The sequence below is a fragment of the Hemibagrus wyckioides genome, linkage group LG06 (genome assembly GCF_019097595.1).
Source record: "Hemibagrus wyckioides isolate EC202008001 linkage group LG06, SWU_Hwy_1.0, whole genome shotgun sequence".
NCBI classification, from domain to species: domain Eukaryota; kingdom Metazoa; phylum Chordata; class Actinopteri; order Siluriformes; family Bagridae; genus Hemibagrus; species Hemibagrus wyckioides.
The window spans coordinates 23,808,909-23,828,697 of record NC_080715.1 but is presented as its reverse complement, the minus strand read 5'-3'; the positions used below and the strand labels follow the sequence as shown (position 1 = coordinate 23,828,697).

Sequence of the window (19,789 nt, the reverse complement as noted above, 5' to 3'; positions counted from 1 at the left end):
AAAGAAAAGAAAAGAAAATCATCACTCTGCTTAAACCAGACAGCAGTCCACTATGTATTTTTTTACAGTTCTGTTTTTCTTTTCCTTTTTTCCTATCTCTAGTGAAATGACCTTTCTGGTTTATTGCAGTAATGATCGTGTAGGGTGAGAAAATGCACTTGGAGACAAGAATGGAAAACACTGTCTATTTCACTTAAAAACCTAATTTATGTGGCAATTAATAGCTGAAAGAAGCCGCAAACTCCTTGGCGGTAGGCTGAATAAAACCAGCCATATTTTCCCCTCTTATCATGTGGGTGACTCCTATTGGCCACCCTGTCACAGTAGAGTGCTTGATATAAACAAGAGATTGCACAGACATCCAGGAATCAATATTAGGATGGCTTCAGTACCAAACATCATTTGTCTCGGCCCCCGTTTCTTTGACCAAACGAAGTATTAATTCAAATCATAAATCTGAGGGTGATTTAAATCCCGGAATGAGAGGCCTGCCTGCCTTTAATGATTTATTTTCTACATTTCTGCGAGCGAGAGATTTGTCCATACGTGGTGACAGGTCACCTTCAAACGCCAGAGGCAGACTGTTCATCACCATGCAGACTAGCATCTCATCGCTGCGAGTAAATATTAAAGTAAAAGAATCCAATTGATTGTGGATGGGCTGGAGAGGCATCGCTGCCATATATTTTACTCACAGTCACTAATGCCTCTCTCCTCCTGCTAGCCCCCCCTCCGCTCCTCTCCCCCTCCGCCATCGCTGGGCCCCGAATTATTATTCTTCTGGGAGCAGGCATGCTCAAGGTTACAATTTAAATTGTAAAAAGATAAAAACAGTTTCTTATTAGCTTCATTGCCACAGCCTTGCCTATTCCGATTCGCATTTATCTCTATTTCAGTGACCTCGAAGCCCCAGCATTGTTGGCTATGGACTGATGACCTCAACGCCAATGCATTCTCTTTTGTTAAATCTGCTTAGGACGCTTCCTGTTTGGGCCAAACACACGGTGTCAAATGCAGCTGGGAAATCCTAAACACATGGCGGATATATTCAGGGTGGAAATCACACGAGTAATTCAGCTTAGGGATTAAGGGTATCATATGTAATGGATTTGTGCTTTTTACACTACAGTGTGATTTCCACAAAGAAATAGCTTTAAGTAATGTTGCATTAAAAGAAAACACAGGGATCTAAATGTAAGTCAAAAAAATGATTAATTGAAACGGGACATTCAAAGGCAATTTTCTCCAACAAATTGAATTAGTGACTTACTTAATAGCTATTAGCTGAGTGCTCATGAGTGCTTTTAATTTGTTGTTTTCTCTTTTTTTTTTTTTAAAGAGCTCTACCTGGTAATTACGGGTTTGTAAACAAATAACGTTTGCTCGGAGGACCACTGCATTTTGTCGTAAAGAAATCTAGCATTAGTTTAGAGCGTTTGCATAACCCAAGATCATTAACAGTCAGGCAGCTACAGTTTCAGTGCAGTGGCCCAGTGTTTCAGTTTAAAACCAAAACCTGGGAGAACATATCTGTGAACTTTAGGCAATGAGTGATAGTGTGTGACTTACCCACGCTGGAGCTGAGGTCTCCGTTCTCAGAGTCAGCGCCGTGCTGCGTGCTGTTGGCGTGGTAACTGCTCATCACCTCCAGCTTGATCTTCTTCACTTTCATGGCCTCAGCGATGGCAGCGTTGGTCGCGGCGGCTGCAGCAGCAGCTGCGGCTGTGAGACCTGCAAAACAAAGACAAAAAACTCGCCAGTGCTGATGAAATTCAAAAAAAAAAAAAAAAGGAACCATGCTGATTATTGGAATATTTGCATGTGGATGTTAGAGAGAGTGAAGAGAAATTCTGCTTGTCATCACAGGCTTGGGAGTAAGTGAGTAGTTAATATTTAAACAGAGTGGAATATGTGAATATGCCACGCCGTCGTCTTCAGAGAGAATATTTGACAAATTGCGAGGCACAAATATCTTCCAGTGATGATGAAGACAGATGATCTTACAGGTAAAAGGAAAGACAATCACACACATGGCTTTGTAGCTCTCTGACACTGTGTATGCTCCAACTACTGAAATGTCAGCTGATCATCCTGGCTGTGCTGTAAGTAGAGCAGAACATTAGGTTCCTCATCAGCATGGTTAGTTTTCTCTTATTCAACTGATCATCACAATGACAGGATGTTTTCAGTCGGAAGTCTGACTGTCGTCGGCGTCGTCTCTTATTTCTCTCGTGCGCGCTCTCACTGTCTCCCCAAATACAACGCAGACGCCGTGGTGCTTTGATGGTGACAGATGGAGTCAGGATAACATTTCAGAAGTGACATGTTGCCATGGTTTCTGTTTGTAAATAAACAGTTTGGGGATGTATGACAAAGTGGAAACAACAAATCAGCAGCAGGGAGAAGCTTCCAATGCAGAACAAATACAGACACATACACACACACACATACACACACACTAACACAAACACCCTCTCTCTCTCTCTGACACAAACACACACACATTAACACAAACACCCCCCTACTCTCTCTCTCTCTCTCTCTCTCTCTCTCTCTCTCTCTCTCTCTATCTATCTCTGTCTTTCTCTCTCTCTCTCTCTCTCTCTCTCTCTCTCTCACACACACACACACACACACACACACACCAACTAATACTTAAAGTTGTTTTGCAATGTAAGTATAGAGTTGTGTAATGTGTAAGAAGTGTGTAAATCATTAAAAGCTGATGAATGTGAGCTATTGTAAACAACAAGTTCTGCCAAAACGTTTTCCATTTCCATGTATTCTAAGAGCACATAAAAAAAATCTTACATTAAAATTTCTTGGATCGTGTCAGATGATTTCATGACTCATTCATACAGCACCTGAATGATAAAGTGGACATTGAGATTCTAATTCTTCGACTCTGCCTCTAATAAGTGAGCTCCATTGTGTTTAATGTAGTTAAAAGAGACACCGCCGCACAGAAGAAGAGTAAAGAAAGAGCAAATTGGCTCGCTGTCTTTTTTTCGGTCATTTTCGATACACCTGAGTGACTTCTAGAGGCTGAAAGAGAGCACAGTGAAAGAAGTCTGGAATTCATAAATTGAGATGAATGAAAGGATGTGAAGGGATGAATGGAAGCAGAGGTTTTAGCTGCAGTGCTCGCTGTCATCTCTGTCTCATCTCATACATACAGTAAATTCTCTAACATCTAATAACCTGTGCAATGATTCTGATTGCACAATGAAGTCCGCAAATGTCTTAAGTGGAAATCCTTAAACACTGTTTTGTTTCAAGAAAGTATTCAATGCTGAGTTCAGCGCATATGATGAGGATATAATACAGTGAAACTTCTACACAGGAATTTAATTTGTTGAGTTCTTAAGGGAAAATTTGTATTGCAAAACTAATAATTAATAACGTAAATGCAGATAATCCGTTCCAGCCACCCAAAAATATTACCAATATTACCAATACCAAGTGTATGTAAACTGTATGGCTGCTTACAAAGAACTGACCCAAGGAAAGCATTCCATGTCAAGGGCCCTCACAGGAAGATGTGCTACCAGTCTTGGGCTAAAAATAGAACAGACCACCCACGCCACCAATCTGTCAACAAAAAACGTGCGAAAATTCACGTAGCTTCTGAACGCATGCTGAAGGCAACATTGGTATCGTGGATTTACTTTTTCGAAACAGCTTATGCTGACTAAAAAAAAAATCGTAACATTTGTAAACTCACTTTCGGTTGGCTTTCCTTGGCTTTCAGACACATGTGCAACTTAGCCAGCATTCGGTTCTGTTCAGTTCATTCGTTTGCCGAAAATGCTTTGTATGCCAATGCAAATTTCTTGCAAAATTTCAATTCTTAAGTCGAAAATTCGTAAGGGAGGGCATTTGCATGCCAAGGTTCCACTATACTGAAAAAGTCTCAATAGAAGACTATGTAGAAGTGAAGCAAAGTAAAATTAAGCATTATTCTGAAATTACAGACAGTTCTCTTGTCTTGACCATGGAGTCCAATCCATTCCAGTGCCCCTGTCAGACAGTTTGATGTAACCACAATACATTAGATTAAATCTCACTTAAAAAAAAAAAAAAAACACTGGAATGTCATTTGAGCCCAATATTGTATACAGAAATATGACATAAATTGTATCCTGCTAGAAAAGGTTTTTTTTCCCTACACGAAGGACATCAGAGGAGACGCATCTTAATCATTGCCTATCCCCAGGGCCAAATTTTTCTGGATAAAATGCTAAATTAAATGAAAGCAAGCATTAAGTATACCAGATGAGTGCTTGAGCAAGTTATCCTTCAAACTGTCTGCATGTTTTCTTTTTTTACAGAACAGCACATCAAACAAAGCAAAACTTTGCTATTACATTATTAAATCCACAACTGAAATGCTAATTAAAACACACACACCTTTATTAAGTAGCTTGTGACTTTGTCACATTTTGTCTGATGCTTCTTGACAACGCCTGTCTTCTTCTTCTCTATAAACCTCAGAGATGTGAATCTGAATCTGAGAAAATCTACTCAACCAGGTGCATAGACCATTTCTGAATAAATGAACAAATTTCCTTTCACATGCAGTTAAACCATATCCCAATAAAGTGCATCAGCAGCTAATACCAATCACACCGGTCATTTCATCCCATTCTGATGTTTCCGAACGGTAAATTAATCACCGCTTTCACTCGCTGTCACGTTTTCCTGACACATCTTGATGGTACCATTAGTGTTTGTGCGTCTGTGGGCCATGCGTGCAGGCCTGGAGAGATGGAGCATGTGGCATTAGTACACCAGGCCGCTTCCTCAGCAGCTGATAGGCAGATGGCGCTGGGCACTGTGTGCAGCTTGGGACGAAGGTGCATCTCATTTCCTGAGCTTGTTTGCATTTTAGAATACATCAGGACCATATTGACGTACAGTATACATGATGTCAGAGTGGCCACACTCGTTTGCTAGCACACGCTTCTGTTCCATATGCATGCCCCCCTGGCTGCACGTGAGCTGGGTGAGGGAGAGAGCTACTCCTCACCGTAATGGATGTGGCCTCCAGTCCAGCTGAAGGTCAGCTTTCATTTACGTATAATCAGACAGAGTCAACTGTTTTCTAAATAACATGCACGGCGGAAAAGCGGGCGGGGGGAAACGGTGGGGGGAATAAATAAACTCAAATCAGCTTTAGGACGTTTTGTATGATGAATTTGGCCATTCAGATAGTTTAGCAGCCTTCTTATTGGAAATCATAGCTCACTTCAGCAAGCCTCACCCTATTTAATATAAAATCTTAAAATGACCTCTGAATCAAAGAGTGAATGATTTTCAGCTTTAATTAGTCACAGTGTACACTTAAAGTGTGCAGATTTCTATTAACAGATGCTTATTACCATCCCAAACAGAGTCGCAGAGCTTACACTACAGCAACAATGCAGCTCTTCTCTAACAGCCATACACAATGTGTCCACTCTTTATCCGAACAGTTCTGTCACACACCCCACTCCTTCCTCATCTGCGCTAATTAGCATGCATGGCATCAAGTGCAGGGATCGCGCACTGTTTAGATTTTTTTAAAGTCACCTTTAAATAGCAGCTCTGGTGACTGGTTTTCATGTCCACGGAGGAATCTCCTCGGCCGTAAACAAACAGCCGAGGTGTCCGGCAGGCCGGGAGGGGAGTCGCTTCACAAATAAAGAATTGCATGGTACTGTCACAGTGTGCACCAAAACAGCAAATAATGGAGACGAGGTCTGATCATGGCCCTTGAAGCAGCTGTCATATTAAATAATAATGAAGGATCTATTAATATGCAAAGGAACCAGCAGCAGACTGGCTTAACGCTGTCATGCCTCGGCATATTGTCAGAATGTTCATTATTAATTAACATGCAAGCTGCCCCATACCTGTGCAATGTCAGAACATTCTTCTAACAAATACTGAAAGTATGTGCCCCTTCTACTAATAGCGTAATTAAATTAAAATCAGATTAACTTCACATCAGTACACAAAGAGTGACTTAGTAGCAGCCGGGCTTATCTACTGCCTTTTCAGCCCGTAATAAAGACCGAAGCCAAATCGCACTAGATTTATCAAAAGTGGAGACAGAAAGGGCGCGGCGGCATCCCGACATGGAGTTCGGTGTTGGGTGGAGAAAATTGAAAACAACACACTCCATTTGCATTGCAACCTATTTCACTATCAGTTGCATGTAAAAGCTCGTGACAAGGAGGGGATGCAGAAAGCTGCATTTAATTTGACTGATGTGTTTATGACAGAGTAATTTCACATCTGGAAGGAGGAATATGTCGAGGTCTGAGGGCACACAACATTTCATTAACCCCATTTGGTGTGGACTCTCTGGCAGTGGGCTGCTGTCCAGTTCATAATGAAAGACGGCTGACAAAGATAGGGATACACTTCAATTTCATCTTTATTCCTGTTTACCCATGATTCCTCTTATAATCTGAGTCACATGACCATGGTTCTTGGATGCACTAAGACTAATAGCTACATTGATGCAGATGAATAAAAAGATTTTGTGGGATGATTTGCCATGATGCATCTGGGATATATATATATATATATATATATATATATATATATATATATATATATATATATATATATATATATATATATAATTAGAAAATGCCTATGTCACAATGTCATCCAATGCTTGCCCATTGATTTTTTTTCTGTGACATACATGGATCAGGCATAACATTATGAGCACTGAGAGGTGAAGTGAATAACACTGATTATCTCCTCATCATGGCGGCTGTTAGTGGGTGGGACATATTCGGCAGCAAGTGAACATTTTGTCCTCAAAGTTGATGTGTTAGAAGCAGGAAAAATGGACAAGTGTAAGGATTTGAGCGAGTTTGACAAGGGACAAATTGTGATGGCTAGACGACTGGATCAGAGCATCTCCAAAACTGCAGCTCTTGTGGGGTGTTCCCGGTCTGCAGTGGTCAGTATCTATCAAAGTGGTCCAAGGAAGGAACAGTGGTGTACCAGCGACAGGGTCATGGGCGGCCAAGACTTTACTTTACTTACACGTACTGTACTGAAATGTGCCGTACTGAAATTAGTTGTATAGAAAAGGTCCTGTACTGAAATGTACTGTGCCAAAACGTGCTGTACTTAAGCATGTACTGAATCGTGTCAAACTGACATGTGTTGAACCAAAATGTACTGTGTGTTGTACTGAAACATGTTGTACTGAAATGTACTGTACTAAAATGTGTTGTACTGAAATGTACTGTACTAAAATGTGTTGTACTGAAATGTGCTATACTGAAACATGTTGTACTGAAACATGTTGTACTGAAACGTGTTGTACTAAAACATGCCGTACTGAAACGTGTTGTACTGAAATGTGCTGTACTGAAATGTGCCGTACTGAAATTTGTTGTATAGAAAAGGTCCTGTACTGAAATTTACTGTGCTAAAACGTGCTGTACTTAAGCATGTACTGAATCGTGTCAAACTGAAACATGTTAAACCAAAATGTACTGTACTAAATTGTGTTGTACTGAAAAATGTTGTGCTGAAATGTGCTGTACTAAAATGTGTTGTACTGAAACATGTTGTACTGAAACGTGTTGTACTGAAACGTGCTGTACTGAAACATGCTGTACTAAAATGTGCTGTACTGAAACATGTTGTACTGAAACATGCTGTACTAAAACATGTGAACATTTGAGGTTTTGTAAATGATGTTCATATAGAAAGAATTGTTTTGTAGAAAGAATAAAATCTACATTTTCAGAAATATCTGTACACATCTGGACAGGGCCTGAGAGTACAGCACCTGTACTATTGAGGTCTCCAAATCCGAACAGCATCCTAACTGTTATGAGATAATCAAGCTTACACACTAACAAGATAATTTAGCATTTTTAAGGGGAATACGTGCCTCCTTCTGAGAATCAACAGGGAGAAGCATGCCCTCCTGTTCACAGCCCAAGCTTAAAATAAACAGCATGCAAATAACTTTAATATAACCGTGAATGAAAGCTCCATGTATAAGTTTTGGCAGCGCGCTTAGCCTGGAGCAAGCTGCAGGTTTCCATGCTGTCTGATCATTTTCTAGATTCAGCTGGGACATTTTTTTGCTAATGCGTGTTAAATGGAGTCACCTGATCAAAACTGAAAGGGGCATGGTGTAAAACAGCAGGGCGCTCGCTTGTTACATCCCATCCTATAAGAAGAGGATGACATTCGGCAGAAGAACATCTCAAGATTTGTCCAAAATGCGAGTGCACAGCTAATGTTCAAGCAGGTTGAAACATTTGGCAACATCTCATTACAAATCTTCCATGAAATTCGCTGAAAGTGAACCTTCCCAGATATGGCATGTTATAACTGTTTCTGACACTTCATAAAGAATGAATTAACGGTGTATTGGCACGTGCTGTACTACTTGTAACGTTGCCAGATAAGCAAATTAGCAGTAGATAGGCTGTGTACGGTGTGAGCCTAAAGCCCTGTGACACATCAAAGATGACTGCAAGCAAATGTAATCAGTACCTTGTCCATGAATACAGTATGGATTATTTTTTATTGTTGAGAGTCCAAAACAATGATAATTGAACCGATGGATCCGGGATCCAGATTCCATTCTAATCACAGGTCGCTTTTGCTCTGACACAAATATACTTCTGGCAACAAGCCTATCTTTCTTCGGTCATGTACAAATCTGTATAAACAATCTTATTACATATTCAATCCTAAAATATCTGTAAAGTGTGTCTGCAAATATTTTACAGCCTCACAATGTCCTTCTCCTTACACTAGGTGCTGCTTTTCCGAAAAGCCGATTCACAGATTCGATGAAGGTAGTAGAAGATTTTGTAGAATATGGCATAGTTTTGTTAAATAGCTTTATAATATGATATTGAAACCCGGAACACGTTGTGCTATTATTTTGGGTTGCTTTGTTTGTACCAGAGCTAACATACTAGATAAGATCCTTGTCTGAGATTTCACTAGCATTACATGCCCTTGAGTATTTTTATGTAGTAAGTAAGAATGCTTATTCAGTTCTTGGAAGTATTCTGCTTCTTGTTTAATTTAATGCTTAGATACACTGATTAGCCACAGGTAAAGTGAATATTATTGATTATCTCATTACAGTGGACAGTCAGTTGTTGGGTTGCTGTGTTGGAAGCAGGTAAAATGGGCAAATGTAAGAATCTGAGTGATTTTGATAGACAACGGTCAAATTGTACTTACCAAGGCTCAATGATGGACCCACAAATTGCTGAAAAAGTTAATACTGGCTGTGATAGAAAGATGCCAGTACACACAGTGCATTGCAGCTTGCTGTGTATGGGGCAGTGTAGCCACAGGCTGGTCAGAGTGTCCATGCTGACCCCTGAACACCACCACTAGCACCTACAATGGGCACGCGAGCATAAGAACTGGACCATGGAGCAATGGAAGAGCCTGGTCTAGTCTAGTAAACCACTTTTTTTCTTTTATATCAAGTGGACAGTCAGATGTGTGTGTGTTGTTTACCTAGTAAAGAGATGGCACCAGTGAGAAATCAAGACGGTAGACGGGGTGTGATACTTTCAGACAAATATTTTCTGCTGGGAAACCATTGTATGTGGGCATTTATGTGGATGTAACTTTAAGACATCTCCCTAAACATTGTTGCAGATCAAGTACACCTCTTCATGACAACGATATTCCCTAATGTCAGTGCCCTGTTTCAGCAGGATAATGCTCCCTGACATACTGCAAAAACTGTTCAAAAATGGTTTGAGGAACATGACGAAGAGTTCAAAAGAGTTCAAGGTGTTGACATGGCCTTCAAATTCCCCAGATCTCAATCTGATTGAGCATCTGTGGGATGTGCTGGACAAACAAGTCCAATCCATAGTGGCCTCACCTCACAACTTACAGGTCTTAAAAGATCTGCTGCTAACATTTTAGTGCTGGGTAACACACTTTCAGGAGTCTTGTGGAGTCCATGTTTCAACGTGTCAAAGCTGTTTTGGTGGCACACAGGGAACCTACACAATATTAAGCAGGAAGTTTTAATGTAATGGCTCATCGGTGTAAATTAACCTAGTAAGTGTACACAAACATTAGCTAAAGATTCTCACATGAATGTTTGCTAGTCTCTGTATCACTCCTTATTTGTCATACATCATATCTGCTCCTATAACTTGATATTTAAGTGGCATTACTAAGATGATTATCTTCAGTTATGTATCCACATTCGAGATATCAAACAAGCAAGAAATGCTAACATGCTGCTGAATTAGGGAATTAGCTGTCATTAAATATTTTGACAATGTCATGCAGTGACAGTTTAATGGTAGACATCCTCACCATGCTCAAGATTTTTATTAGATAGATCTTCACATAATGGAACTGGGGCGATAAATTATTCATTTCAGTTGTGTAACATAGATCACTTGTAGGACTGCTAGCATTAGCATTACACCTGTAATCACATTCCTGCTGGGGAAGGTTGTAAATAACATGCTGTCTTGCAAACGAGCTGAGCAGGTGATTCATTAGTATAATAAAATAAACTATAACAACATTAAAAAAAAAAAATTTGTAAAATAAACAAAGGAGCATTTTCCTATACATTAATGTTCCAACTGAGGGTTTAACCTTTAACTAATATCATTTACTTCCATTTTATTTATTCTAGTTTTTATTATTATTATTATTATTATTATTATTATTATTATTATGAAGAAGAAGAATTTCCATTCATTTGAACCGTTAATACAACATCCAAATCAAAGTAGCAAAGCAAGTTAACGCATATGAAGTGATGTTTGTGACATGGTAATTAAATACACCTACACTAATGTTTATTCAATCCATGACTAAAAATGTATTCACATTAGTAAATGAGCAAAAATGACAATTCAGTGTGCTTCAAAAGGATGTTAATTTACGCATTCCTGGTATTCAGCTGTAAATATTGAACATTTACAGTAACAGTAATTAATTTGCTGGTTTATACTAGTCTTATTTTGAGAAATTTTATTCATTTACGGTGAGAACACCTGTTAATGCAATCAAATAATAAAGAATGAATTAAAATATTTATTTATTTATTTATTTATTTATTTATTTATTTATTTATTACATTGTTATGTTTGTTATGTTTATAATGTTTTATTAATTAATTAAATATTAAATTTTTTATTTTTATTTATTTTTTATTTTTTTTTAAATTGCAAAAAGCAATAATGATTATTTGTGGAGTAATAGTCCAATTCATATTAACTAATATCAGTTAAGGGAACCTTAATGTAAAGCATAATAATAAAAAAAAAAAACATTAAAATTAGCTTTTATATGTTCTACAGTTTATGAATCACTGACAACTTCACATTGTTAGTGCTTTTTCAGGTTTGTAACTGAGTCATTGTGTATTGCAGTATAGAAAGGGAGAGGCCTCTTTTCGGTTTCCCAATGACCAATAACAATGTAGGAATTGTTCAAATCCAATAACCTTTTCTTACCACTTGACAACCGTTTGCAGCCGTGTTGCAAAAGAAAGAAGAACGATCCCATAACATGGCACAAAAAGCTAAAATTTTGGTGCGTGATCAAAGTAAATACATGCACCGGCGGGACAGGTTTGAGTGTAGAAGTCTGTGTTTGTGTACTCTAGCGAAATGAGTCCTGCTCAAGGATTAAACTATTGTAGAGTAATATAACAACTTTGTAACAAAGTGTTGCTTTTCTCTGGAACTTTCAAGTGAAATGTCAGGATCGGAGCACCTGTCATCCTACTGAAAGCAAGGATTAATATCAAGGAAGTTTTCTTTTTCATGGTGATAGTTTTTGAATGTTGTGGTAAATAAGAACCCAGGCCTCTCGTCTCAGAACGTTCGACTCCGTTGCCCTCCGGTGTCTGGCTTTCCAAATGTCTCATTGATAGGCTGACCCTGCTCGGGTGGAGGAGGGGAGAAAGTCCACCCCGTCTCCTCAAACTAAAGGCTTTCAGGATGTACTGACGCCATTGTTGGAGGTTGTTGCCTATTCTGTGTGCTGGGTTTGGAATTTCAAAAACACCCACCAGCACTGGATCTGTTATCTTTTACAAAGAAAATCTCCAAATGGGAGGGGAGAGGGTGGCTTTCTTTTCTTTCTTTTTTTTTTTTTTTACTCTGACATATGGGAAAAAAGATCACAATGTTATTATTATATTAAATTGTAAGTGCAAATGTGTATTAAGCTTGAATAAGTATTAAAGACAGCCAAAATCCGAGAAGCCAGTATGCAAATTGGGCAACTTTCTTGCACACAACATCAAAGCTGACCCAATGAAAACCAGCTGCAAATAGAACAAAAGCTTCCAGTGTAATAAGACCTGCTCGAGGGGAACTAAAGGCACATGCAGCTGCTGTTGATTCTCGTGGCGATAAGCTTACTTTCACATAGCCGCCTATGTACATATACAAGCAGGGTGGATTTAATCGGGCTAATTAAAATCCACTCAAGGCGGAATGCGGCATCTAGTGAAATAATCTTCGAGACGAAAACTCTCCACTCCAATTTCCTCTGTCTTAGCCGAGGCAGGTGGAAGAGAGCGGAGCCGTGTGAACGGTCAGCTGGTACGACTGGTAGTTTGGGTGCTCGCTGTCAGTTTGAGCTGTGTGTCATTTAACAGATGACCAGAGTGATCCCTGAGAGGATGCAGGGGCCAAGTGTGTTACCTGTAGGGGGAATGATTCCTGGAGACATGAGGCCCGGCACTGAGTGAGGCATTATGTGAGGATTCTCTGGCGATGTAACACTCTGGGTCCTCTTCGGAGGCCTCCCGGGTCTTGAGCTAAAACAAAAATGAAGATGGGTGGAAGAGGGGTTAACACAGAGGGGGGGTGAGAGAACAGAGAGAAACGGATGGATGGATGGAGGAAAAGCAAAATAAATGGAAGAAGTTGAAGAAGAAGCAGGAGAAGAAGAAGAAGAAGATGAAGGGAGAGGGGGAAGAAGGGGAGAGCAGAGAGAGGTTAGTGTTAACATTCGGACCACTCCACAATGCAATTCCATTCCAAAGCTAACACGCACTGTAAATAAATTTCTTTTCAAGGACGGTTGCTTTCTGCAGCTCAACATAATAGACTTCCAGAACTAATTAGATTACATGCAGGAATTCATTTCCTTTATTGAAGATCAACTACTTTTTGATGCATAATTCATAGGCTGTACCTCGTTACCTACTCCTCAGTATTAATATCCCTACACTATTTGAATTGCCTCGTTTGCATATGCTAAGATCAGGGAATGCTGCTTTCGTCCTGGAAATTACAGGTTAACTTGTTATAATTATTGCAGGCAGGCCACTATTGATTTATGAGACTTTTAAAACCCAAATATGTGTAGTTCTTGTAATGAATGATATGTTAAGGTTCTTCAGGAAATTAAAAGGCAATGGCTGCCTTAGGAAATGTTCTGCTTGCTTGATTTAATGTGAGACGTAGCTGGAAGGTAGTGTGACAGAATGATTCAGGCCTGTTGTACATTCATGATGGGAACTTTTATTACTCCAAATGAGTGACCAGGATCAAGCGATGATTAATGACAGAACAAGCTCGAGCTGATGCCGGGAAAAAATGCCCCTCCAAGCTGATTCGCGAGTACGTCTCGCTCATTATGATAGTTATTGCATCCATGTGTAAGGTTTTAACATAATCACATTTATGCATTGAGAAAGCAAAACAGTGTCTGCTTTTGTTGAAATGAAGAAAACACATGAACCTGTACTAAAATTAAAAACATAGAAAAAGAAAAGAAAACACAGCATGCTTGCTGGTTACAATCTGCTACCGGGAACAATCTGCACGTCATGCACATAACTTTGGGAAACAAAAGGATAAAAGCAGGGATTAAATGCATTTATAGTCAGCTACAGTTATAATTAAGCATTAACATTTTCTAAATACAGAGTTCCACTACATTAACCCTTTAATCCATGGTCTAGATCTGCTGTAACCTATAGCACACTGAGCTTGTTTTAAATCAGTGTAAAAGACTGTTTTCACTAAACATTTGTTAGAAGGTGAGAAAGTAAACCAAAGCATGTGCTTCCAGATGACCACATCACATGACTGTAGCAGCAACTCAATTTATGATACTATTCATACAATCACAAGAGTCCAGATTCAGGGTTTGTATAAAAATAAGCCTAGAAAACTCACATTAATTTATGGGGCACATGAGTTTTCTCAGAGAAGAGACACATAGATTTTTTTATTATATAGTATGCGCTGCTCTGACAAACCAAGAGCAGCCTGATCAGAAGTTTAGTGGCATTTTAGAAGGTTTTCTGCAAGCAAAAAGGACAGATATTTCTTTTCATTCTTGTCCAAAACAGCAAAAATCCTCAACTAGACAGTCAGATACATAGACAAATAGTCAGTCAGTCAGTCAGATAGACAGATCATCGACTATACAGTCAGGCAGACTGACAGACAGATCATCAACTAGACAGACAGACAGACAGACAGTGAGTATAAACTTCTCTTCCAGACTGATCTGTTTAACAAGTATTAAAATGAAGTTTGTCTAAATTAAAACAATTCTTTTTATATTAATCCTCTACACTTCACTACTGCACTGAACAGCTATACATAACATTTATTCATTAACCATATGATTAGTTTTTAACAGGTACAACCCGAGTGAATAAGTCACTATCTAGGTTCAATCTAAGTTCGGAAATCTGGATATTTGTGGTTTCTCAATCACTGTACGACGAAAGAACTCCTGACGTTTCTTTCCTGATATCTATCACTGTCAATGAATCCAAAACTAAAACTCCAATCAGCTTAATAAGACACTACCAGGCTCTGGTCAGTGATAATACAGTAACTCCACACAGAGGTGAAAAGAAAGCAAAAAGCAATAGCAACTGTTTGGAGAGATGCTATTGTATCATTGTACTTGCTATGATGTCTTTTTTTTTTGCATCACCTTCATTAAATAGCATATTTCAGAGAGTGATTGAATGGGGCCTTCATGGAGTCAAGGTCTGATAATACTTTTATCAGTGACTAAACCCAGCCTCATTTTCATGACCAAGAGCAAGGCCCAGAAAATGGCGTTTGTCTGCAGAGACTCAAGGCCTTTTTAAGGCTCACTTATTCGCATTCCATTCTACTCTATCATGCGCATCAGTTTTGCACATTTAAAGACTGGGCAGATGAGCTGCGTTTCATTACATTTTATCATGTTTTATTCCTGACAGGCATGAAATTGAAACGGAAATTCTTCATTCCGCTCACTAAAACAAGAGAGGCCATAAACTCAGGGCAGTAGCCTCATGAGTGAACACTTCTCCATAGCAGTGAGCCTGAGGCCATTCAGAGCAGTGTACAAGGTTTATTATCACATCGCCATCCTCACAAAACAAAGGACAACAGGAACATAGACTGCACCAGACCAGTGTTTAACTCCTTCATTCAGGAAAGTGCAATGCGTTGGATACAACTATTGCTAAACTTCTATTACACTTGTGCGGAACACAAAGGTTTTTCTATCCAAGTCAATGATGGGTATCAAGTGCCTGTTTAGTTTTACATTTACCTAAATGACACCAGTGTCTTAAGGGGTAAACAAGAAAGCAGGCCAAGAGATGAGCTTGCATTTTGTTTATTAAAGTAAGGAGTGGATTGGGTGTTGTTTTGCTTGTAGTGCTTTTCCTTCTTCTTTGTGTGTGTGTGTGTGTGTGTGTGTGTGTAAACACTCCACATTGATGAAGCAATATGCACGTGAGAATCCTCAGACCAGCAAAAAAAAAAAGTAATTCTTGCTCCCACAGAACTATCACTTTGATCTTCTGAGGGCGACTGTGCACAGTTTTGGTGTCATCAGTTCAACGTATGGGCTGAATTATTTATGAAAAGTTTCAGTCGTGTGCATGCAATGATTCAGGCTCCATTTCCAGCTCAATAACGAAAAAGCAGGAAACCCGAACTAGAGATAAATGCCATATCAACTAGGGGAACAAAAAGGAGCCATTTTAACCAATTTTATCAGTATACTGGTATTCTGTGCTGACAACGGGCTTCAATCTGTGTCTTCTAAAAGCCAGTATACTGTGCAAACGGAAACGGAAATCAAATATATTAAATATCTGGCATTTTCAATCAGTATAAACAAATTAAGTCTTTTATCAACACAAGTCTGATATAAAATTAGTGAGGACACTGTTGGCTTTCAGTTTTTACCTCTGTTAGGATAACATTACACAGAATTTTAGTGGTTGAAGATAGCGAGTACTTGGGGCGTCTCAGAGAACAGAAATGGGATTGATATCAGCACTTTGAAGATTTGTGTGGGGAAAAAAACACTAACTCTTTTTTTATTTAAATATTTATATGAATATATTGCATCTAGTAGACTAGGTAAAAACAGATATACTTATATATTTTTTATATTTATAAAAACTACAAATTCAGATGAGTCAGTATTTAACACTGTGGCCTGTGTTCAAAAAAAAAAAAAGTTAAAGGCAGTGCTTATAAATGGGTGCAAATGATCACTTAGATATTTAGGATCCTCAGTTTGAGCTCAGCTGTCTGTCTGTTCTGTGTTTTGCATTTCTCTGAGTGTTCATGTGAAATTTCTCTTTCCACCTGACTCAAAAATTCGATCAAGGAGGTCACCTGCCTACGCTAAATTACCTCTTGGTGTACCTCGTGCCCAGGATGGGATTCAGATCTACCACTATCCTAGTGGAATGAATATACCGTATGTGTCCTTTACTTCTCACACAACATTAGACTAAAAAATTGTTTATGAGAAACCTATTACATTATACCTCACTCTCATTCAATGTGATGTGTCTGTGCTGCATGACCAACCTCCTTCATGCGCAGCTGATTCCATATGAAAAAGCTTATTTTTAATTATATGGCAAAAAGCATAGAAAATGATTTTTACTGGATACTGTAGTAATATCACCAGCGCTTTCTATTCTCTGCCACATTTCTGCAGCCTCTGTATAAACTACTGCCTACAAAGAGCAGGAGGAGAAATGGATTATTACAGACGGAGCAGACAATTTGTCAAGCTGTTGGTACTGAATTCTTAAATAGCCTGGCACAGAAAATCCTGAAAAGTAGGCCATTATAGCACAATGATTGTTCATCGCCTCCTCCTCTGACAGAGGTACTGTACAGCCTGTTACTGTAAGACATCCAGACTCCGTGTTAGCCTCATAACATTTTATCAACCAGATCTGATATTAAAAAGATGTACGGATCTTATTTTAATGCTATCTTTTTAGTAACCAATCCAACTCTCTAAAAATCAGATAGATGGATTATGCAGAAAGTCTAAGAGGTGAGTGAGATATGCTGTAAGACTAATTCGAGACCTCTTTTTAAGAGCAGATATCTGCATTTTGTGGTGGGAAAAAAAAGAGCTAAACTTGAAGAAATATGTGATGTATGTGAGACCTAAAGTTCTATAGGTCACAAATAGGTAGCTTCACTAGTGTCATATATGTACAGTTTTGTGAGGATGTGACGATTTTGGCGTATCAGCGAATCGGGAAATAATCATCTCCAACAGTCCAGGCTGATATTAAGCTGGATACTGAAGCTCACTACTGGATCAATGCAGATCTAATAAATAAAGTGCTGGATGTAAAACACAAAAAAAAGTCATTTAAAGAATGTCGTGAAATATCAGTATCCTGCCCCTTTTTCATTAATCATACATGTATGTGTATTTACAGTGATATTTACAGCATTTGACAGGCGCCTTTATTCAGAGTGACTTTTGAAATCTCTATCAGTGAATACATCGATACTGGTTCACTAGGTGAACCAGTGTGTGTGTGTGTGTGTGTGTGTGTGTCCACAACCACCTCACCCATGGTTCAATAGGGCTGACTCCAAATAATAATAATCTTTCATTCCCTCTCAATTATTAACATCTGTCCACTAACATCTAATAACCCTGAACCCAGAACAATAGTAATAAGGCTAAATAACCAAACACCTTTCTTCTGTCTGTGTTTACTCTCCAATCACTGAGCGTCGATTTCTGGCTCCAATTTAGGAAACATAACACACAGCTCTGGCCCCTGGGGCTGCAAAGTTCAAAATATGTTACAAACGTAGGAATTCTCCTTTTTTGTTTTGCAACCATGGTGAAAAGAAAATAGCGGTGAACTTTCCCTGAACCGTGCTTCCTTTAATGGCCTCGCTCCATGTTGACCTAGGAGTTCACATTGGAACATGATCCTCCCAAACCCACCACACTGCTAAAGCAATCAGATTAGAGCCACACAATACACTCCTATTTCAATACCTCGATGCAATAACCAGCAATAATTTAATACACCCTCTCATCTGTTTTTCCCCTTCCATTTGTTTTAAACAGGAAAGGTGATATGAGGGGAAATACTGTTTAGCACTTAGCAAAACACATTTCAGGTCCTGTGTGATAAACGTGTGCCACAGCATCTGCATCAAGGCTCAAAAGTGGCATGCCAGCTGGATATCCAGCATAGAAAAAAAAAAAGTTTGCAGTGTCACATATTATTTTATTACTAAAAATATAAAAAACGGTGTGTTCAGATGCCTGATAGAGACATATTCTGACATCCCCAGCTGAAACGTTAACCTCTAGTCAACGCTTGTTCAGCTGGAGTTTACCGAAAGAACACCTCACTTTGATTTGCCTCAAATGGAGCAATTAACCTTTCCCGCCTAGCTTTTGTTTGCTGTGTGGAAAAGGTAAAGATGAAGATATTTATTCCATTTACTCACAGCGTACCAAAACAAGCAGATGAATCACGGGAGTCTCAGCCTCGGTAAATACAGCCTCTACCGGAATCCCGCCAATCAGGCCTTATAAAATATTAACCCCATGTCGCTGCCCTTTTCAAATCTCTCACACAGAATGTCCTAATTGTTCCTTTTCTTTATCTTATCCCAGCAGAGAGTAAATAAATTAACAAAATAGCTTTTATCACCCCCCAATAACCTTTTAACTAAGGGATTATCACTGGTTTATTTTTCATTTCATTCCCAGCGATAGCAGCACATGCCTCATTGATTACTCTGCTCAGGTGGTGACCAGCGCAGAAAACAAGGACTTACTGAGAACACAGAAACTGTTTCACTACAGCAGCATGTGTACGCAGATTCATCTGTCTAACTTTACACTAGTTGCTGTAGTTGTAAGGCTTTATTCGGGTTGATGAGCTACAATAATAATTACTGTTCTTGTTTACTAGTGGCAGATGTTGGAATCATGACCATAAAGCAATAAGTGCTAATTATTATATGGTACGGCAATATAACATTCCTACAAAGCACAAATTACACTATCTAGCACTGGGTCAAACAAGGGTTAGAAGAAGAAAAAAAAATACAGACTGTACACAGTGTAGACATAGCATGCATGGTCAAGCATGCTTTACTTTGGAAAAACTCTTTAATAAGACACACACTCGTGACAGCACCTGCATGTCTCCCAGGATGTTTTCAATATAAATTGTTAAAAAAAGCAAAGCACTGGAATTTGGCATGTTACTTGACACTTTGTAGCTATCACACTCCTCTCGCACCTGTGAGCAAATGAAAAAAGCTCACAAAAGAGGTCAGTCTGGGCTACGTGCTCGCCCGCTCCTCTGCCACCCCGGTATTCATCAATCCCAGCTCAGAGTTTTATCTCTGCCTTTATTTGCATTGAGCTGCTGTTGCTTTATCTCCATCGGCCCGCTCTCTCACACCTGTCACATAGCCCCCCTCAGCCAGGTAGCTGCTGCAGCCTTATCAGATCCAGATAGATG

General features: G+C 39.1%; 1 protein-coding gene across 4 annotated transcripts in view; it reads right to left on the bottom strand.

Annotated features, from left to right (window-relative positions):
- dachd (dachshund d) overlaps nucleotides 1-19,789 on the bottom strand; it is a 108,692-nt gene that overhangs the window by 43,859 nt on the left and 45,044 nt on the right. For all 4 annotated transcript variants that reach the window (XM_058393323.1, XM_058393324.1, XM_058393322.1 and 1 more), the window contains exons 2-3: nucleotides 12,693-12,808; nucleotides 1,570-1,731 (exon numbers count right to left, since the gene is read on the bottom strand). In XM_058393323.1, the coding sequence (XP_058249306.1) occupies nucleotides 1,570-1,731; nucleotides 12,693-12,808 (278 nt within the window). The remainder of the gene's footprint in view (nucleotides 1-1,569; nucleotides 1,732-12,692; nucleotides 12,809-19,789) is intronic.